Here is a 16,629-nt window from a genome sequence, read left to right as displayed (position 1 = left end):
AAAAGCAGAGACCAAATTTAAACATTTTGTCCTCTTTCACATTCTGGATTCTGTGCAGAAAAAGTATTTCTGTGCTGAAAATTTTACTTAATTACCTCTTTTGTGGTATGTTACCAACGATGAAAAAATGCATGACATTTAACCGAATTCTGTGCTTTGTATTTTCAGTGTCAGTACCTACCTCAGCTGACTAACAGCAGCATCCTTCCAGCTTTGGACAATAAGAAGTACAACTACAATGCCAAGAAACTTAACTACCATTTTCCAAACATTTAAGGAGCTTGGAGATGGATGATAAAAGAAAGAACTGATCAATAATTAAAAAAAAAAACCTAATACATTTGACTGACAACCATCCAAATGTTGAGAAAACATAAGTAACTAACGAGGGGAGACCACTTGGCAAGGTAGGAAGGGAACTTCCAGAAGCAGTCTTCCATGCTTGGTGATGCTGTCTGGAACAGAAGGGGAAAACTTACTTGGTTTTCCACTAGAGTTTTTCTTGTATCTAAATAGCTGAACTTATGGACAGATATAGAAATGGTATCTACTGCCCATCGTTCCAGCAAAACAAGAGATGTAAAAATTATTTATGCTTCCCTTGTACCATAGGCAACAGTGAGAAATGGATCACAAAATGCCCATATGTATTTCTGTAGGTCTCTGTTCCCTCGAGTCCTATCTCCTGTCTTTCCAGATTGTTTCAACATGTTTAAGGGGTGTTTTAGTTCTTGCAATCAAAATATTTAAAATTCCATTTCCTGTCTGTTCTATCTCTTGGTTTTTAAATTTTAAAACATTTTTGGAATTTTTAAGTTATTCAAAATACTTAAAATCATGTATTATCAAGACTCACATATGCTTATGTATTTAATGATACGTTTATAGACATTTCTCACATATACTTTTGTCTTTACCTTTAGTAAAGAATGCATCTTAGTCATTTTTGCAGGTAAGGCGGATTACTATACTCCACCTACATTTGTTCACTCAATTCCCCTTGAAAACAATGGTATGCAGATTGGCGCTGACCAAGGTGTAAGGAGTAGAACAAAACCTATAGGTTTGGCAGGAACTGAACCTGCCAGCCTAAGAGTAATTAGTACTTCATTCTCTCCAGCTCAGCCTCAGACTTGGAGACAGATCTGCAGGCAGGACTATAGTGATCTGGGTTTTGGAAGAAATTGCTTATGAGCTTTTACCTGGCTCATGAAAGACCTTAGGTGGTAAACTGTTGTTTTCCCTGAAACATCTTTTTATACTATATGTATATGTGTGTGTGTGCACACATGTATATATGTGTATGTAAAGACATACTATTCTAACAACTAATAATAAAACTGTAGTCCAAAATGATATTGAGGATTCCTCGCTTTACACAGTGATACTTAAAACAATGATGTAGTTAGTTAGCCTTGATTTGGCCTATTGCTCCTATTCAAACAGTTCATCCTTGTCACCTAGACACAAGGGCAATGTAAAATTCATGTCTTTTCTTATAACTCAAAGTCATTTTTGGTTGATGTGCTGCTATTTCCTAGCTGTTCTCAGCCATGGTTCTGAAGTTGTATTTTACTGTATCTTCAAAACATTTTTTCTGCACTCTTGGTTTACTGCTGATTTTCTTCATGAAACCATTTGATCTTACTCACTTACAGCTAAGTAAGTAACCCACCAAATTCTGGCAACTGCTCGATCATATTGGCTACCCCAGCCAGTTTAATGATATCCAAAGTCTTCCTGATGTATGTAGATCCTTGCATAGGGCTGATAATAGGCTAATTACTAACCCCAGTATTATCTAATTCTTGTTATGTAGTTTTGAGTCAAATGACAAGGAAGGATATCCAATTTCTGCGAATAGTTTACATTTTGTTTTCCCTCTTTTCCTTCACCCAAAACAGTGCACTTGACAAGGCAGATGACTGTAACTGCCTAATTTATATAACAGTTTTTCAGAATAGAAAGTAGCTCCAGACTAAACCATGGTGAATCAGTTGCTTCATTACACAGTAATCAAACAAATTGAGACAGGCATGCTTGTTTTTCTAATGAGTTCTGCTAAGTGTATGCTTTTATTAACCATATCTGCAACCTTTTCTTCACATGGAATCACCACTGTTTCACATGAGACTCTTCTATATCCTTGTCTTTTTAAAATTTTATTATTTTTCTGATTTAAAAAAGTGACAGTGGCAGTTACATTAGTAATAGCACATCATGTATGGTATGTGCTATTTACATAAGCTGGTTTCTAAGCACAATTAAAATTCATATTTCTACCTGAATGCTGTATCATAGAAAGTGTTTATTTTGAAATTATTTCCAAAGTTATTTTCAACAGCTTAATGTTTAAACCAAATGTACAGAAATCCACAAACAAGTTGGCATATACAATAATAGAATCAGAGCCACTTCAAGCAGGTAAAAATAATGTTTTTATTTAATGGCATTCTTTATCACTGCTTTCTAGCTATAAATTGAATTTTGTGTATACTCCTTTCTGATGTCCCTTGAGCTCATAGGAAATAGTATCCAATGTATATGGGGGAATAAAAATCAGTTTCTAATTGACATGTTAGAATTTTCTGTTTAGTGCTATTTTTTAATTTAAGCAAAAAGTAAGCACAACTCTGCTGGTCTTCAAGCTTGTTTCCTCTGCTTTACTGCAGTCAGCAGAACTATCTGAATTCAGCCAAGTATTTATGTCTACTTTTAATAAAACACCAGACTAAACTTCCCAAATAGACAAACTAGCCAGAAATTACTCATTCAGAGAAAGGGTGTATGTTATAAAAAACAAAGGAATGCAGGATCATGAGAAAAGCATGCAAGCCCTGGGAAGCAGCATGAATGCCTCAATAACCACTGGTTATACTGCATAATTGACTTCATTGATGAATCTGAAATTTAGCTTTCAATTTTTCATAATTGAACATTTATAGTAACATGCTTCACTAACTTTAAAGTAAAATGTAATATAAATTACTGTTAAAACACAATAAAGGATATCTGTGTTGTACATTTAAGTAACTTGAAAGAACTCAAGTCAGCATCTCAATGATGAGATACCTATACAGTTATCTATATAAAAGGAGGAGTACATTAAAATTAAAATGCTACCTGGTTTACAGGTAGCATTAGGTAACTTTAGTGAGCCTTCTCTGAATATTTATTTTCTATATGATGGACTTTGTTTTTAAATATGGTATCTTTATAGTTTCATTGATGATTATATAATTGCGTGTTGCTGATTAGGGTCAACAATTTTCAATGATACTTTACATGGAATAAGGCACTGATTGTTATTTTACTTCAAATATAATTTTAGTTCCAGAGAAGGGTGTGTTGTCTTAAAGGCTTGGACAAGGTTTTCTTTATTTTTTACTCCAGGAAGATCTCTTAACAACAAATACTTGAGATTTCTGTAAAAAGAGAAAGAAAAGAAGTTGCTTCAATTTGGCTTTTACTCTTATAGCATTAAAACTAAATTCAATTTATTAACTTTTAGAAAAAAATGACAGGATGTGTATATTGGTTGTTCTGAATTATACCAATAATTCTAGCTGAATCTTTCCAAATACTATATGTATATTATGTCATAAAACACCTTTGCATGTGAGATATAAAATATGAATTTTAACCTAGAAAGGGAAACAAATTAGAAAAGTTTTTAAAGGAATTCAAGATGGAGCTTCAAGGTGAAGCTGAAGCTTCAACTATTGGATGAAACAAACAATCTAGTACTTTTGGTTCTAATGTTTAAAATTTCTCAAACTTCCTATGATAGGTTATTGGCAGAGCTTGGGGAAAATTGCTTTAAAAGATGCAGAGGAAGCATAATAGATAATGCTTATTGAGAGCTTACTGTCACAGGCATGGTGCTAGGTGCTTTACATAGATTTAATTTTTTAAAAAGATGCTCCCTAAAATAATGCATTACAGTTGATAACGTCAACTGTTTTAAAGTATTATAGATGAAGGTTAAATCATTTTCTCATATTTTTCAGAACTAAAATAAGGTATGACCCTTCAACTGTTTTAAATTTTGATTTTTCACTTTAACATCATTATCAAGTTTCCATTTTGGCACTGACCACCTACCTTAAATGACGCAAAGCAGTGATGCCTTTGTCTGTGATACCACCACACGAAATTATTTCCATCTCCAACAAGCTTTTTTGTAAATTTTCAAACTGGCCAATTCTCTCCAAACAGTCATCCTCGATATAATGGCACTTGCGGAGCCTTATATTTTCAACATGCTTTAGGCCCTCTACCGGGAAAAAGGCGGTTTAAGATTCTGCTTTACCATGAAAATAACTGACAATCCCAGTTTTCCCAGGACTGTTCTGATTTTAGAATTAAAAATCCTATGTCTTGGGAAACCTCTCAGTCCCAGAAAATTGGAATGATTAGTCACTTTATTGACCATACGGGGTATTCACTATACAGGTTGTGCTAATAGGACCATATTGCAGTCAGACATCATGCACTGAGGAAAAGATATGCCCACGCAGCCAGAAGCTGTGTGAATATAATTATTCCTACATATTGAGGATTTATCAATGACAAAAGTTTGACAAACAAGGCTTGAATTTTAAGTCAATAAACCACAGAATAAAGTCATGTAGAGACAAGCCTAGTAAGGAAAGGAGAGGAAGTTGTTTGTAATCTCTATTTAGTTAAAAAAAAATACTATACAGAGGGAGAAACAAACTGCATTATACTAAAAAGGCAAAAAAGACACATCTATGATGATAATACTCAACTGCAACAAAATGTCACTGTAAATCACCTGCACTTCTCATAAGAAAATTACAGGGTAGTTACCTATGTAATCAAATCCAATGTTCATGATACAAGAGTCAGTGGCATCAATGGCCTGGATTTTGTATTTGTCCAGAGGGCCTGTTGGGAGGTGGTTGTAGTCTTTCTGCCACTTCTCCTGGCCATGGTAGCGTACCCTGGCTCCACAGCGAAGCAGCCACTCGGAGGCCGCCCTGTCGGGCCCAGCATTCCTGATGCGTTCATAATCTACTCTGTTGGAAAGAGAACAAAAGCAGTTAGGTTTTACTATAATCATTAGCTTCTTAACTATATTCACCAACATAAACACAGAATAGCAACAACTTTCCATTTCAAATGACTGAGGAGGGAGACAAGTATATTAGTGAGACCCACACAAAGAAAAACACACAGTGGCTCTACCTGCAAACTTTCCTGCTTTTATTTTTGTTTTCAAGTGACCTCTGTCAAGACGTGTTATTTTTATATGAGTTATCAGGCAGATGTGAGTCTTTGTTGGTTCGTATGTAGCACAGTTCTTGACACCAGGCGGTACTCAGTAACTATGTATCTAATGATGCACTTGGTTGTTTTTATTAGTGATAAAAGAGGGAATAATTTTGAACTTATGTTCAAATTAATCTAATGTGATATTTATTGATTTCTATGTACAACCTTTTCTCTAGTTAGTGGTGTTAATGCTATATTAAGCAACAAGGAGGTTAGTCTCACCAGTTGTAAATGTTTCTAAGTGTGACACCCATTAACTTTTTAAAAACTTGAGTTCCCTTGATACTATTCAAAAGGCTAACTAGATCCTTTAAGAATCCATAGAATATTCTAAAATTACATTTACTGAGATTTTCTGATTATAAAAGTAATAAATATTCTTTTTGGAACACCTGAAAGGCAGGGAAAGACCAAATAAGATAAAAATCACTGAAATCCTGCAAACCAGTCACATTAATATTTTGCAATCTATTTTTGACCCTTATTCAATGCCTATGTGTGTTTTGTTGATTTTTAAACAAAATGAGGATCATACTGTATACACTGTACAAAAAACCCACTTGAACCACAAGAAATAATTACATAGCTAATGGGAGCTCATCTAACTTTAACAATCCCCATGTTCCTTCACTTTAATGAGGGTAACTTACTGATTAAACACTGCATTCAACCAGCCCCAGAAGTATCTGGTGTCACATGACCATGGGAGTTTCTTTAAGCCACATAACTGCCAGGAAATTTTTCCAAACAGCATCATTTAATCTAGACACACAAAACAGTATTAATATTAGATAATCAGCTGGCAACCCGAGTCACATACAGTCACTTCACAACTTCAAAGTCAACGCTCTTGTGCCAATAAAGCTGATGATTCACTTGCCTCTCAATAGTTATTGAGCAAGTCACTCCTGTCTCAGTTTCCCAGCTTCTATTGCTGCAAAAGAAACCAGGACCTGTATGGTTCCTTCCAGCCTTGACATTAAGTTCCATTGTTCTATCCTCAGTTGGCATCTGCCCACACTGTTGCCACCTGGTGTCCACTCAGGCAGTGCACCTACACGTTGATCAAAATCAGCTCACTCCCAATCTACATTTCCAACGTGAAAATGCAAACTAAATCACCTAGGGAAGGCTGTGTGAAGGTCAAGACACTTACGTCCAGGGAGGAAGAAGAGACATGGAAGCAGATCTTCCTATGACAAGGCTGCAAATAGTGTCACCAGAACAGTGCAAACAACTGTGGAAGGGCAGCCGGGAAAGTCTGGGCCAGTAACTTCACCTCTCTGACCCTTGGTTTTCTCACTTGTGAAAGGAGATGAGGTGCTCAGATGATTTCCAGCTGTAAAAGTCTCTAACCGTGAGTTGGGAAAGTGATTTTTGAATTGTGTCTCAATCTGATTTATGCTAATTCACGTGTCTCTAGTACTGTGCCAGGTGGGGGGAAAACAAGGATAAACGAAGCTTGGCCTCTGCCTTTGAGGAGCTAACAAGTTAAGGCAGGGCGGAGTGAGCTCAAACAAATTACTGAGCAGTTAAAATACAGGATAGAACCTGATAAATACTTCAAGAGAATTAAAATAAGTCCAGGCAAGGATTTTAAGAAAGGTACCAGGAAAAGGTCTGTCAGGAGATGAGCTGAGGCAGGGGCATTTAAGGCAGGTTGTCCTCAGTTTGGTTAGCACATGGGCTAATGAGGAGACAATTTACAAAGTCACATCAGAAAGGGTCTGCCATAATCAGTCAGGGAATTTGGACTGTCTTCTTGGGAGTCACTGAGGTTTTAGCACAAAACACTGGCATTGTTAGAGCTATGCTTCAGGAATATTACTCAGATGGCAACATCAAGATTGAGTACAACAGAACAAGACAGAAAGCAGCTAATAAGGGCTCCAACTACATGTGGGCCTGGGAAAGGGCCAAGTGGGGAAAGGATGAAAATGACACTACAGAATGGATTGCACATGACTCAGTGAGATGTACGGGCAAGGGCCAAAGAAGTCGAAGATGACAGTTGTGGTCCTGAGTCACTGGTAGGATGATGATACCATTATGATGAAATCAATGTCAGAAGGGAGAGGGTTGTGGGTTCAGGGTTTTTTTTTTTATTTCTCAGTTTTGTATATTCTAAATATGCAATGTTAAACTTCTAAGAGGAGATAAGCAACAAATGATTAGAATCCAAGTCACAAAACGGAACAGCTGAAAGGAACTCAGACCACCTGGACCAAACCTCTCATTTAGAGATGAGGAAACTGAAGCCCTGATATTAAGTAACTTGCTGACACCCTAAATTCTTTCTAGAACAAGGTGGGGTTTTAATAAATGCATGCGTTTGAAAGAACTTGCCCAATGTTTCATGGCTAATTGGTGGCAGTGCTGAAACTTGAACCTAGTTCTGTCTATTACCAGTTCAGGGCTCTTTCCTTAATCATTGATGGTTCTGCAACTCACGGGGAAAAAAGAGGACTAGAAAGAGGCCTGAGTGGGAGCCAACTTAGAGCTGAGGAAGGGGCTGAGGATGCTGAGGTTGTGGAACAGTGAGAGATGAAGTCTAAGGACAGAACCTGGACTCACCTATCCTCCTGCTCTCTTTTCCACCATTGCTCTCCCTTCATTACTGTTAATCTCTCATCATCCCCTACTCTGTTATCACCTTCACACTCTCAGTCCCTTCCAGCTTTCTGTTTAAGCTCCCTCCACCTGTGCCCACCTCTAAAAATTCCACTGGCTGTCAACCTCATTTACAAGTCTGGGCTTTCCAGCTTCAACTCAGGCTGTGGCTCATTTATCATTACTTTCTGCCCACCCAATCCTTTCTCTGGAAATCTTACCCAAGCTCAAGACTTTATTCAAATGTTGTTTTTATCCATCCATCCACTCATTTGATAAATATTTATTGGATGTCTGCTATACCTAGTGCAAGAGATACAATGGGAATATAAAAAAACCAGAAAACTGAGACAAAGACATGGTGCCTGTCCTCATAGAACGTATGGTCCAATGAAGAAGGCAGAAGACCCAAACAACATGCAACATGTCTTAGTAGAGTTATGAACAAGTTCTGTCACAGCCTAAAATAGTGAAGGGAAGGCTTTGCACTAGAATTTTCTTTTGGATGGCTCTTAAAAGATGATTAAGTTTCCAGTTAGGCAGAAAAAAGAAAGGTATGCAGAGCAAAAAGAACTGCAAGGATCACATCGTATTCATCTCCATTTTGCTTAGCACCGAGCACAGTGCCATACCCCCAATGCAGAGTTTAATGAATATTTGCTAACTAATAGTCTTCAATGGTTGATATATGTCCATGGAGAAACGTAAAACCAGAGAAACTGTTATTAAGCAGGTACATTTAAGTGGTCTGTGAAAACTGGAGTACTTTCACTTGATTTATTTTGGCCTACCTTCTAATTCAACTTAAAGAAAAGGCCAAATTTACTACTTCAGCTATGACCTCTAAAAATATTAGCTATTATTAAAATAATTTAAATATTAAAATCAAATTTTTATTTGGCAATAAAGGTAAAAAATTAATTGGTAGGTTTTTCCATTCTCAAATGCAACTTTGCTAATTGATTTTAGCAATTTCAGATGAATTCAAGCAGCTACCACTGGGAATGCTTTCTACAGGGAAAGGAGACCTCTACTGGTAAATTGGTGCATTTAACTCTAACGAATTAACAGAAACCAGTTAAAAGCAAGTTAAAAATAACCACTACTGCCGTGGCCCTGAGCTCAGTTGGTTGGAGGGTGGTCCTGTACACCGAAAGGCTGCAGGTTTGATCCCTGGTCAGGGTGGGTACGGGAGGCAACTGATCGATGTTGATCTCTATCTCTCAAATCAATAAACATATCCTTAGGTGAGGATTAAAAAAAAACAACCACTACTAAATTACTACTGTGACAAATAATTTGAGAGTTAAAATAATTAAAAAGAACACTTATTATCAGAACATGGCTCAGAGCCACAAATTTGTAACTGATGTTCCTAAAAGTTGTGATTATGTTTGTGACTTAGAGAAGGCCAAACCTCTGTGTGACTCAAAAGGATCTTTAGAGTAGCTCCAATTGAGAGTTGCCATTTGCATAAAAACAATGTTTGGCTTTTTTAAGTGGAAGTTCTGTTTTACATATTAAATATAATTACTTCTGTGGGCTATTCAAAGTGATGGATAACTTAGTGGTCAAAAAGGCTGTGGAGAGATGGTTTCAGAATTGGGGGGTTGTTCCCCCCAAACTGCAACCCTATTTCACTGCAAATAACATACTATTGATGCCAATTCTTATTCCTGAGGCATGAAGAGTCTAGTGAAATAGAGCAATTCATTAGGAACTGGAAGCAAAGGTCCCAAAAGCAATTTCCAGGCCAACATCACATGACACTTACTGAACTAATATCTCACAGGTTCTGACACAGAGGAAGACGAACATGGATTCTCAGCTGAGAGGGTGGTGTCATGAACACAAATGTCTTTAGCCAAAGATACTACAGGGTGTATAAATGTAAGGTGAGCTCTTGATATGAAATTGCTTAATTGAAACAATAAATTGTTTCAATCCTAGGGGAGAGGGTAAACAGAAAAATACTGTAAAAGAACATGTGTATTATAAGTTCTTTCAACTTGCTAAACTAAGAAGCACATGCTCAAAATCACAGCAGTAAAAAAGTTACTGTGGTCTGTGAAAATCTGATCACAGACCCTGGAAGTGTGTAATTCCTCATCCAACCTAGTAACAAATCAACTACATGCTGTGCCAACTAAAAAATAACCATCTCGCCCTGGCTGGTGTAGCTCAGTGGATTGAGCATGGGCTGCAAACCAAAGCATTGCAGGTTCGATTCCTAGTGAGGGCACATGCCTGGGTTGCAGGCCACAGCCCCCAGCAACCACACATTGTTTCTCTCCCTCTCTCTCCCTCCCTTCCCTCTCTAAAAATAAATAAATAAAATCTAAAAAAAAGAAAAAAATGTTTTAAAAAAATAACCATCTCCACTACATACCTATCAAAATGATTAAAATAAAAAATAGTGACCCCACTATATGCTGGTGACAAGGGGAAACTGGATTATTCAAATTATTGCTGGTGGGAATGTATAAAGGTATAGCCACTTTGGAAAAGCAGTTTGGCAGTTTCATACAAAACTAAATGTGTGCTTATCGACCCAGCAATCGGAGCCTTGGGCATTTGTCCCATCCCAGGGAGACAAAAACAGGTTCACACAAAAAAAGCTGTACATGAATGTTAATAGCAGCTTTATTCGAAATAGCTAAAAACTGGAAAAAACTCAGATGTCCTTCAATGGGCGAATGGTTAAATATACTGTGGGACCATGAAATACTATTTGGCAATAAGGAATGAACTATTGATATGTGCCACAACTGGGATGGATCTAAAGGCATTATGCTGAATGAGAAAAGCCAATTCTGAGAAGTTACATACTGTATAGTTCTGTTTATATAAATTCATGAAGTGACATTTTAGAAAGGGAGAACAGATTGGGGATGGGTGCCCTGCAGTAGGAAAGTGCAGTTTTAAAGGGCTACAGAGGAGCCCTGGCCAGGTAGCTCAGTTGGTTAGAGCATCATCCCACTGATATATACACGCTTGCAGGTTAGATCCCCCATCAGGGCACATACAAGATTCAACCAGTGAATGCATAAATAGCCCTGACTGGTGTGACTCAGTGGTTTGGGTGTTGTCCTACCCAAACCATTTTGGAGACAAAATGTCTCCAGTTCGATTTCGATCAGGGCACTTGCCTGGATTGCAGGCCAGGCTGCTGGTTGTAGGCATGTGAGAGGCAACCAAGCAATGTTTCTCTTACACATCCATGTTTCTCTTCCTCTGTTTCTCCCTCCCTTTCCCTCGCTCTAAAATAAATAAATACATACATACATAATAAATCTTTTAAAAAAGATTTTATTATTTTTAGAGAGGGAAGGGAGGGAGAAAGAGAGAGAGAGAAACATCAATGTGCGGTTGCTGGGGGTCATGGCCTGCAACCCAGGCATGTACCCTGACTGGGAATCGAACCTGCGACACTTTGGTTCGCAGCCTGTGCTCAATCCACTGAGCTACACCAGCCAGGGCTCATAATAAATTTTTTTTTTAGATTTTATTTATTTATTTTTAGAGAGGGAAGGGAAGGAGAGAGAGAGAGAGAGAAACATCAATGTGTGGTTGCTGGGGGTTATGGCCTGCAACCCAGGCATGTACCCTGGCTGGGAATCAAACCTGCGACACTTTGGTTTGCAGCCCGAGCCCAATCCACTGAGCTATGCCAGCCAGGGCAATAAATCTTTTTAAAAAGCATAAATAACTGGTGTTTTTCCCCTTTCTCCCCTCCCCCCCAAATCAATAAATTAAAAAAGGAGAGGAGGCAATGGAGAAATTCTTGTGATGGAACTGTGCTTGACCATGGTGTTGGATACAAGAACCTATACATAGATAAAAACTATATAGAACTTGCCCTGGCTGGTGTGGCTTGGTTGGTTGGAGCATTGTCCCATGCACCAAATGGTCTCGGGTTTGGTTCCCTGGTCAGGGCACCTATGGGAGGCAACCCATTGATGTTTCTATCTCACATTGATGTTTCTCTCTCTCTCTCTTTCCCCCTTCCTGTCTCTCTAAAATCAATGAATGTATCCTCAGGGAGGACTGATTAAAACATATATGTAAAACTAACTGGTGAAACTTAAATAAGATCAATGGATTGTGTCAATGTCAATTTCCTGGTTGTAATGTACTATCGTTTTGCAAGATGTTATCATAAGGAAGACTTAGTAAAGTGTATACAGTCACCATTGTTCCTTACAACTGCATGGGGATCTACAATTATCTCAAAACATTTTTTTTAAAGATTTTTTATTTATTTATTTTTAGGGAGGGAGAGAGAGAGAGAGAGAGGGAGGGAGAGAGAGAGAGAGAGAAACATCAATGTGTGGTTGCTGGGGGTTATGGCCTGCAACCCAGGAATGTACCCTGGCTGGGAATTGAACCTGGGACACTTTGGTTCCCAGCCCACGCTCAATCCACTGAGCTACGCCAGCCAGGGCTTAACATTTTTAAATAAATTAAAAAAATAACCACCCCTTTAAAAAATTTGTGATGGAAAAAGCAGGTAACATTCTACATTGTTTTCACAAATAAAGCAAAATATGTACAACTATTCAGGAGGTAAAACCGTTTCAGGATAATAAAATCAGTCATCTATCGAATACTTCACTGGGCTAAAACCTGATGAGCCTTATCTCCTAATCCGAACAGCCCTCTGGGCGGGCCACTACCATTACTCTTCAGTTCATAGAGGAAGGGAGGGTCTGAGGCAAAGAGATGAAGTGACCTCTTCAAGCTACTTAAGGACTGGAACCAAATCCAAATGGGCAAGTAAAGTCCTTCCAGCAATTACGTTGTATCATTCTACTTTTCTGTTCAGCTGTTCTGACACTAAAAATTAAGAATTGCCATTAGGCACACATAACGGGTGTTACACTGGCACGGTGATAATCACATAATTTTAGAATATTAGGTCTTTTAGAGATTACATAGCCCACCTCCCTCATTTTACAGATAAGTAGTAAACAGGGGAGATGAGACCTGTACAGGTGAGTCGATGTTGTCAGGTCGGCACAACAAAGCTAAAACTGTTTGTCGGCCCAGTAATAAAGATAAGGAAACAACGCTAAATGAAGGCAGAGACCGAGAGGGGTCTGGTTCCTCTATGCGATATTTACAGGACCAATAAATAACCGAATGAATGATACCGCCAGGGGCCTCACGAAAAGAAGTCTAGAAGATCGCAGGTTATCAGGAGTTGCCGTGACAAAGGGCCTCGGTCCGGAGCTAGGGCTAAGGCCGGACGGGGCGCGCTCCTTCAGTGGGCACTGGGCTTGGTGGGAGCCGGGTGCTCAGCAATCCGTCTCCAGCGGACTACAGTCAGGGCGGGAGCCGGGGCGGGGGCGAGCGGGAGGAAGTGAGGAAGAAACTGGCCCGCGAAAACGAGGTTTCACCGTGATCATGCCCTGATTTTCTCCCACAGTCCCGCGTCCGCTCGACGGTGAAGGTCAAAGATGCGCAACTCTCCGGGACAGGTTTCCCCTCAGCCAAGCGACTGGAGAAGGGAAAGGGCAGAGGTCACGTCCAGTCTTGTCCCGCCTGCTCCGGCCTAGGTCCTCTACTCACAGCGTCGGAAGGAGGGAGGGAGAGAGCGTCACAGGCGTGTACGGGAGCAGGCCTGCCCTTCGCCCTCCGCTGAGCGCGCCCATTGGTCATTGGCAGCCACTCCCACGTGGGACGAAGGTGCACGCCTCATTGGCTACTGCGTAGGAGGCGGGGCTAGAGAGTGCTGGGGGCCCCAGTTGTGTCCTGTTCTAGTGACCACTCTGGGGTTGGGGTTGGGGCAGGGGAGGGGTCGCAGGCGATGGTTCCCTCGCTGCGTTACCTGGGCAGTGCCTGCGGACTGGCCCGTGGGGGCTTCCCCGGGGGCTTCTCCGGAGCGTGCAGGCCCGCGCTGGGGAGGCCCCGGCCGCTGTGCCAGGGTGGCCGCCAAGCCAGCACTAGGTGAGTAGCCGCTGGCCCGCCCCCGCCACCTGTGCAGCATCTTTTCCCGAAGGTGCCTGGTGCTGGACCTATGTCCCTGTTCTATTTCCCTGCCCTAGGCGTGAGAGGTCGGAATCTTGTGGAGCACAGGCATCAATCTCGGATCCCCCGAACTACCTGCAGGATTTATTTGTTGTATTTGTAGGCGGGAAGAAAAGAATAACAGACTGGTGTTAAGTAGAGGTCTACAGCAGTCTGTCTTTGAAAACAGCCCCTCCACTTCCTATTTAACCCTGAGAGGGTTAACTAAAGCTTCCTAAAGCCTCACTAGTGAATGGGAACCTAGTCTCTTTCCCTCAGGTGATCGTTTTGAGCGTCAAAGGACCTAGCACACTATAAGCAATCAAATACTCTCTGTTAGCAGGCATCGCTGGTGTTAACTTGGAAAACCTGAAACCTGTCTTAACTGAGTTCCAGGCTGACACTGCATAGAGTTACCTCAGGGAGAAGCAGCTCAGTTGCTAATTAAAGCCTGCAGAATTCAGTGTCCTGTGATTTAAAGTTTGGAGGTCACCCTGGAAACCACTATATTTCTTTGCTTTCTGTGGAGATGGTGGTGGTTTATGCGAAGCTTTAAAGCTGGGAAGTTTGGCTGTTTCTAGAACTAGAGCGTGACTGGAGCTTCAGAGATGGTGTGGAATGGCCCCAGGAGAGGGGCTGCATCACAGCAGGGATTTTACTTTAACTACACATTGCATTTTATTCTAAGAGCGTTGGGAGGCTTTTAAAAGGGTTTTTAAGAAGAGTATTAATTAAGTGCTGATGTTTCAAAAATTTACTATGGTTGCTGCGCCTTAGTGTATTGGAAGGTGATTAGACTGGGAAGGGATTTGTAATTCATCATGGGGTATGTAGGCAATTCTTTTGGGAAGCTTTTCTTAAGAAAAGTAAGGTCAGTGAAAGTTTTATTTATACTTTCTATTTTGAAATAATTAGATTCATAAAGGTTGCAACAAAGTAGAGATCTTATATACTCTTCACCCAGTTTACCCTCATGCTAACATCTTACAGAACTATAGTGCCATATCAAAACCAGGAAATTGACATTGGCACAGTCTATAGACTTTGTTCAGATTTCATCATTTTACAGCACTCATTTCCACGTGTGTATGTTTCTATTCCATTTAATCGTGTTTTTAACTTGTGTAACTACCACCATAATTCAGAAACAGAGATGTTCTATCAGTACAAAGATATCCCTTGTGTTACCTACTGTCTTACATTCACATCTTGTATCTATACCCTTCCTAACAACTTTCTAACCTGTGGCAATCACTGATCTATTCCCCAGCTCTGTAATTTTGTCATTTGAGAATGTTCTATAACTGGAATCACACAATATGTTATCTTCAGAGATTGCCTTTCTTTTTCACAGCATAATGTCCTTGAGATCCTTCTAAGTTGTTACCTCTATGGACATTGGGTTCCTCATAATTGTTGAGTAGCATTACATGGTGATATACATGTATCACAGTTTAACCATTCACCAGTTGAAGGATATCTAGGCTATTTCCAGTTTTTGCCTGTGAATAAAGCTACTATAAACATTTACGTATACGTCTTTCTATGAACATAATTTTTCCTTTCTCTGGTATAAATGCAGTCACTAAGACCTGATGTAAGCACATATTGAGTTTTTTGTTGTTTTTTTAAAAATTTTATTTAGTTATTTTTAGAGAGGGGGAAAGGAAGGAGAAAGAGAGGGAAACACCAATATGTGGTTGCTTCTCATGTACCCCTTGCTGGAGACCTGGCGCACAACCCAGGCATGTGCCCTGACTGGGAATCGAACTGGCGACTCTTTGGTTCACAAGCTGTTGCTCAATCCACTGAGCCATAGCAGCCAGGGCACATGTTTAGTTTTTTAAGAAACTGTCATATTCTTTTTCCAGAGTGACTGTACTGTTTTACATTCTACCAGTAAATATGTGAGTGATCCATTTCCTTTTCACCCTCACCAGTATTTGGTGTTACCACTTTTTGTTTTTAATTTTAGCCATTCTGATATGAGTATAGTGATATCTCATTGGAGTTTTAATTTTCATTTTCTGTAATGATTAATGGTATTGAACATTTTTTCATATGCTTATTTGCCATCTGTACATCTGGCCTATTTGATGATATGTTTGTTCATATCTTTTGCCCATTTTCTAAATGGCTTGTTTTGAGAGTTCTTAACAGATATTCTAGATAGAGTACTTTGTCAGATACATGTTTTGCAAGTATTTTCCCCCAGTTTGTAGGTTTTCTTCTTATCCTCTTAACAGGATCTTTTGTGGAGTAAAGTTTTTAATTTGATGGAGGCCAATTTATCAACTTTTTCTTTTATGGATCATGTTTTTGGTGTAAACTCTTCACCTAGCCCTACATCCCAAAGATTTTTTCCCTGTGTCTTCTTCCAAAAGTTTTATAGTGAATATTTGATGATATAAACCATTTTTATTAGATTTTTTAGTTAGAATAATGGTATTGTGTGTGTTGAAGAGGCCTTTTAGAAATAACATTAAAATATTTACAGATGATGTTTAGGATTTACATCAAAATAACATAATATAGGAGGGGAGAAATAGGTGAGGTGTGGAAGAAACAAGAGTGGCCATGTTTCTGTAGAACCGATTTGTTGCCCACACGGTTAGTGTTAAAGGGGATCTTTTACATTCCTCATTGCAAAGTTAGACTATACAAGCCCTTTCTAATTTTCAAAATGGTTGTGTAATTGGGGTTTGTCATGGC

The 16,629-nt window shown here is 39.4% G+C and overlaps 3 protein-coding genes across 17 annotated transcripts in view; 2 read left to right on the top strand and 1 right to left on the bottom strand.

The window, feature by feature from the left end:
* CDKL1 (cyclin dependent kinase like 1) overlaps nucleotides 1-1,980 on the top strand; it is a 42,463-nt gene extending 40,483 nt beyond the window's left edge. For all 3 annotated transcript variants that reach the window (XM_036009812.1, XM_036009817.1, XM_028506657.2), the window contains one exon: nucleotides 169-1,980. In XM_036009812.1, the coding sequence (XP_035865705.1) occupies nucleotides 169-276 (108 nt within the window). In that variant the 3' untranslated portion in view covers nucleotides 277-1,980. The remainder of the gene's footprint in view (nucleotides 1-168) is intronic.
* Nucleotides 1,981-2,421: 441 nt separating this feature from the next.
* DMAC2L (distal membrane arm assembly complex 2 like) lies at nucleotides 2,422-13,566 on the bottom strand. Of its 10 annotated transcripts, XM_036009833.1 has the most exons (7): nucleotides 13,062-13,278; nucleotides 6,455-6,647; nucleotides 6,179-6,352; nucleotides 5,949-6,060; nucleotides 4,834-5,042; nucleotides 4,105-4,276; nucleotides 2,422-3,425 (listed from the first exon to the last, which is right to left on the bottom strand). In XM_036009833.1, exons 4-7 carry the CDS (start codon nucleotides 6,053-6,055, stop codon nucleotides 3,311-3,313), a joined length of 603 nt encoding a protein of 200 aa, XP_035865726.1. In that variant the 5' UTR covers nucleotides 6,056-6,060; nucleotides 6,179-6,352; nucleotides 6,455-6,647; nucleotides 13,062-13,278; the 3' UTR covers nucleotides 2,422-3,310. The 10 variants fall into 10 exon arrangements, with proteins under 10 accessions (XP_035865726.1, XP_035865742.1, XP_035865723.1 ...); XM_036009849.1 differs by lacking the exons at nucleotides 6,179-6,352; nucleotides 6,455-6,647; nucleotides 13,062-13,278 and adding an exon at nucleotides 13,480-13,545; XM_036009830.1 differs by lacking the exons at nucleotides 6,179-6,352; nucleotides 6,455-6,647; nucleotides 13,062-13,278 and adding an exon at nucleotides 13,308-13,433.
* The window catches only part of L2HGDH (L-2-hydroxyglutarate dehydrogenase), a 41,676-nt gene continuing 34,191 nt past the window's right edge, over nucleotides 9,145-16,629 (top strand). For 2 of the 4 annotated variants that reach the window (XM_036009798.1, XM_036009803.1), the window contains exon 1: nucleotides 13,652-13,857. In XM_036009798.1, the coding sequence (XP_035865691.1) occupies nucleotides 13,718-13,857 (140 nt within the window). In that variant the 5' untranslated portion in view covers nucleotides 13,652-13,717. Of the gene's footprint in view, nucleotides 9,804-13,614; nucleotides 13,858-16,629 lie in introns of those variants that run through there. The other 2 variants (XM_036009796.1, XM_028506594.2) reach the window with 2 other exon arrangements.

Source organism: Phyllostomus discolor, chromosome 1 (genome assembly GCF_004126475.2).
Source record: "Phyllostomus discolor isolate MPI-MPIP mPhyDis1 chromosome 1, mPhyDis1.pri.v3, whole genome shotgun sequence".
In the NCBI taxonomy this organism is placed as follows: Eukaryota; Metazoa; Chordata; class Mammalia; order Chiroptera; family Phyllostomidae; genus Phyllostomus; species Phyllostomus discolor.
Note: the sequence above shows the minus strand (reverse complement) of the source record. Positions and strands in the feature narration are given on the sequence as shown.

Bases quoted from the DNA above. Each gene is read 5' to 3' on its own strand.
- DMAC2L (XM_036009849.1), bottom strand. From the start codon at position 6,055: ATGATGCTGTTTGGAAAAATTTCCTGGCAGTTATGTGGCTTAAAGAAA. The intron at 5,043-5,948 runs GTAAGTTACCCT...TCTTTCCAACAG, and splicing joins TTGAATGCAGTGTTTAATCA to AGTAGATTATGAACGCATCA. The intron at 4,277-4,833 runs GTAACTACCCTG...TTTTCCCGGTAG, and splicing joins CATTGGATTTGATTACATAG to AGGGCCTAAAGCATGTTGAA.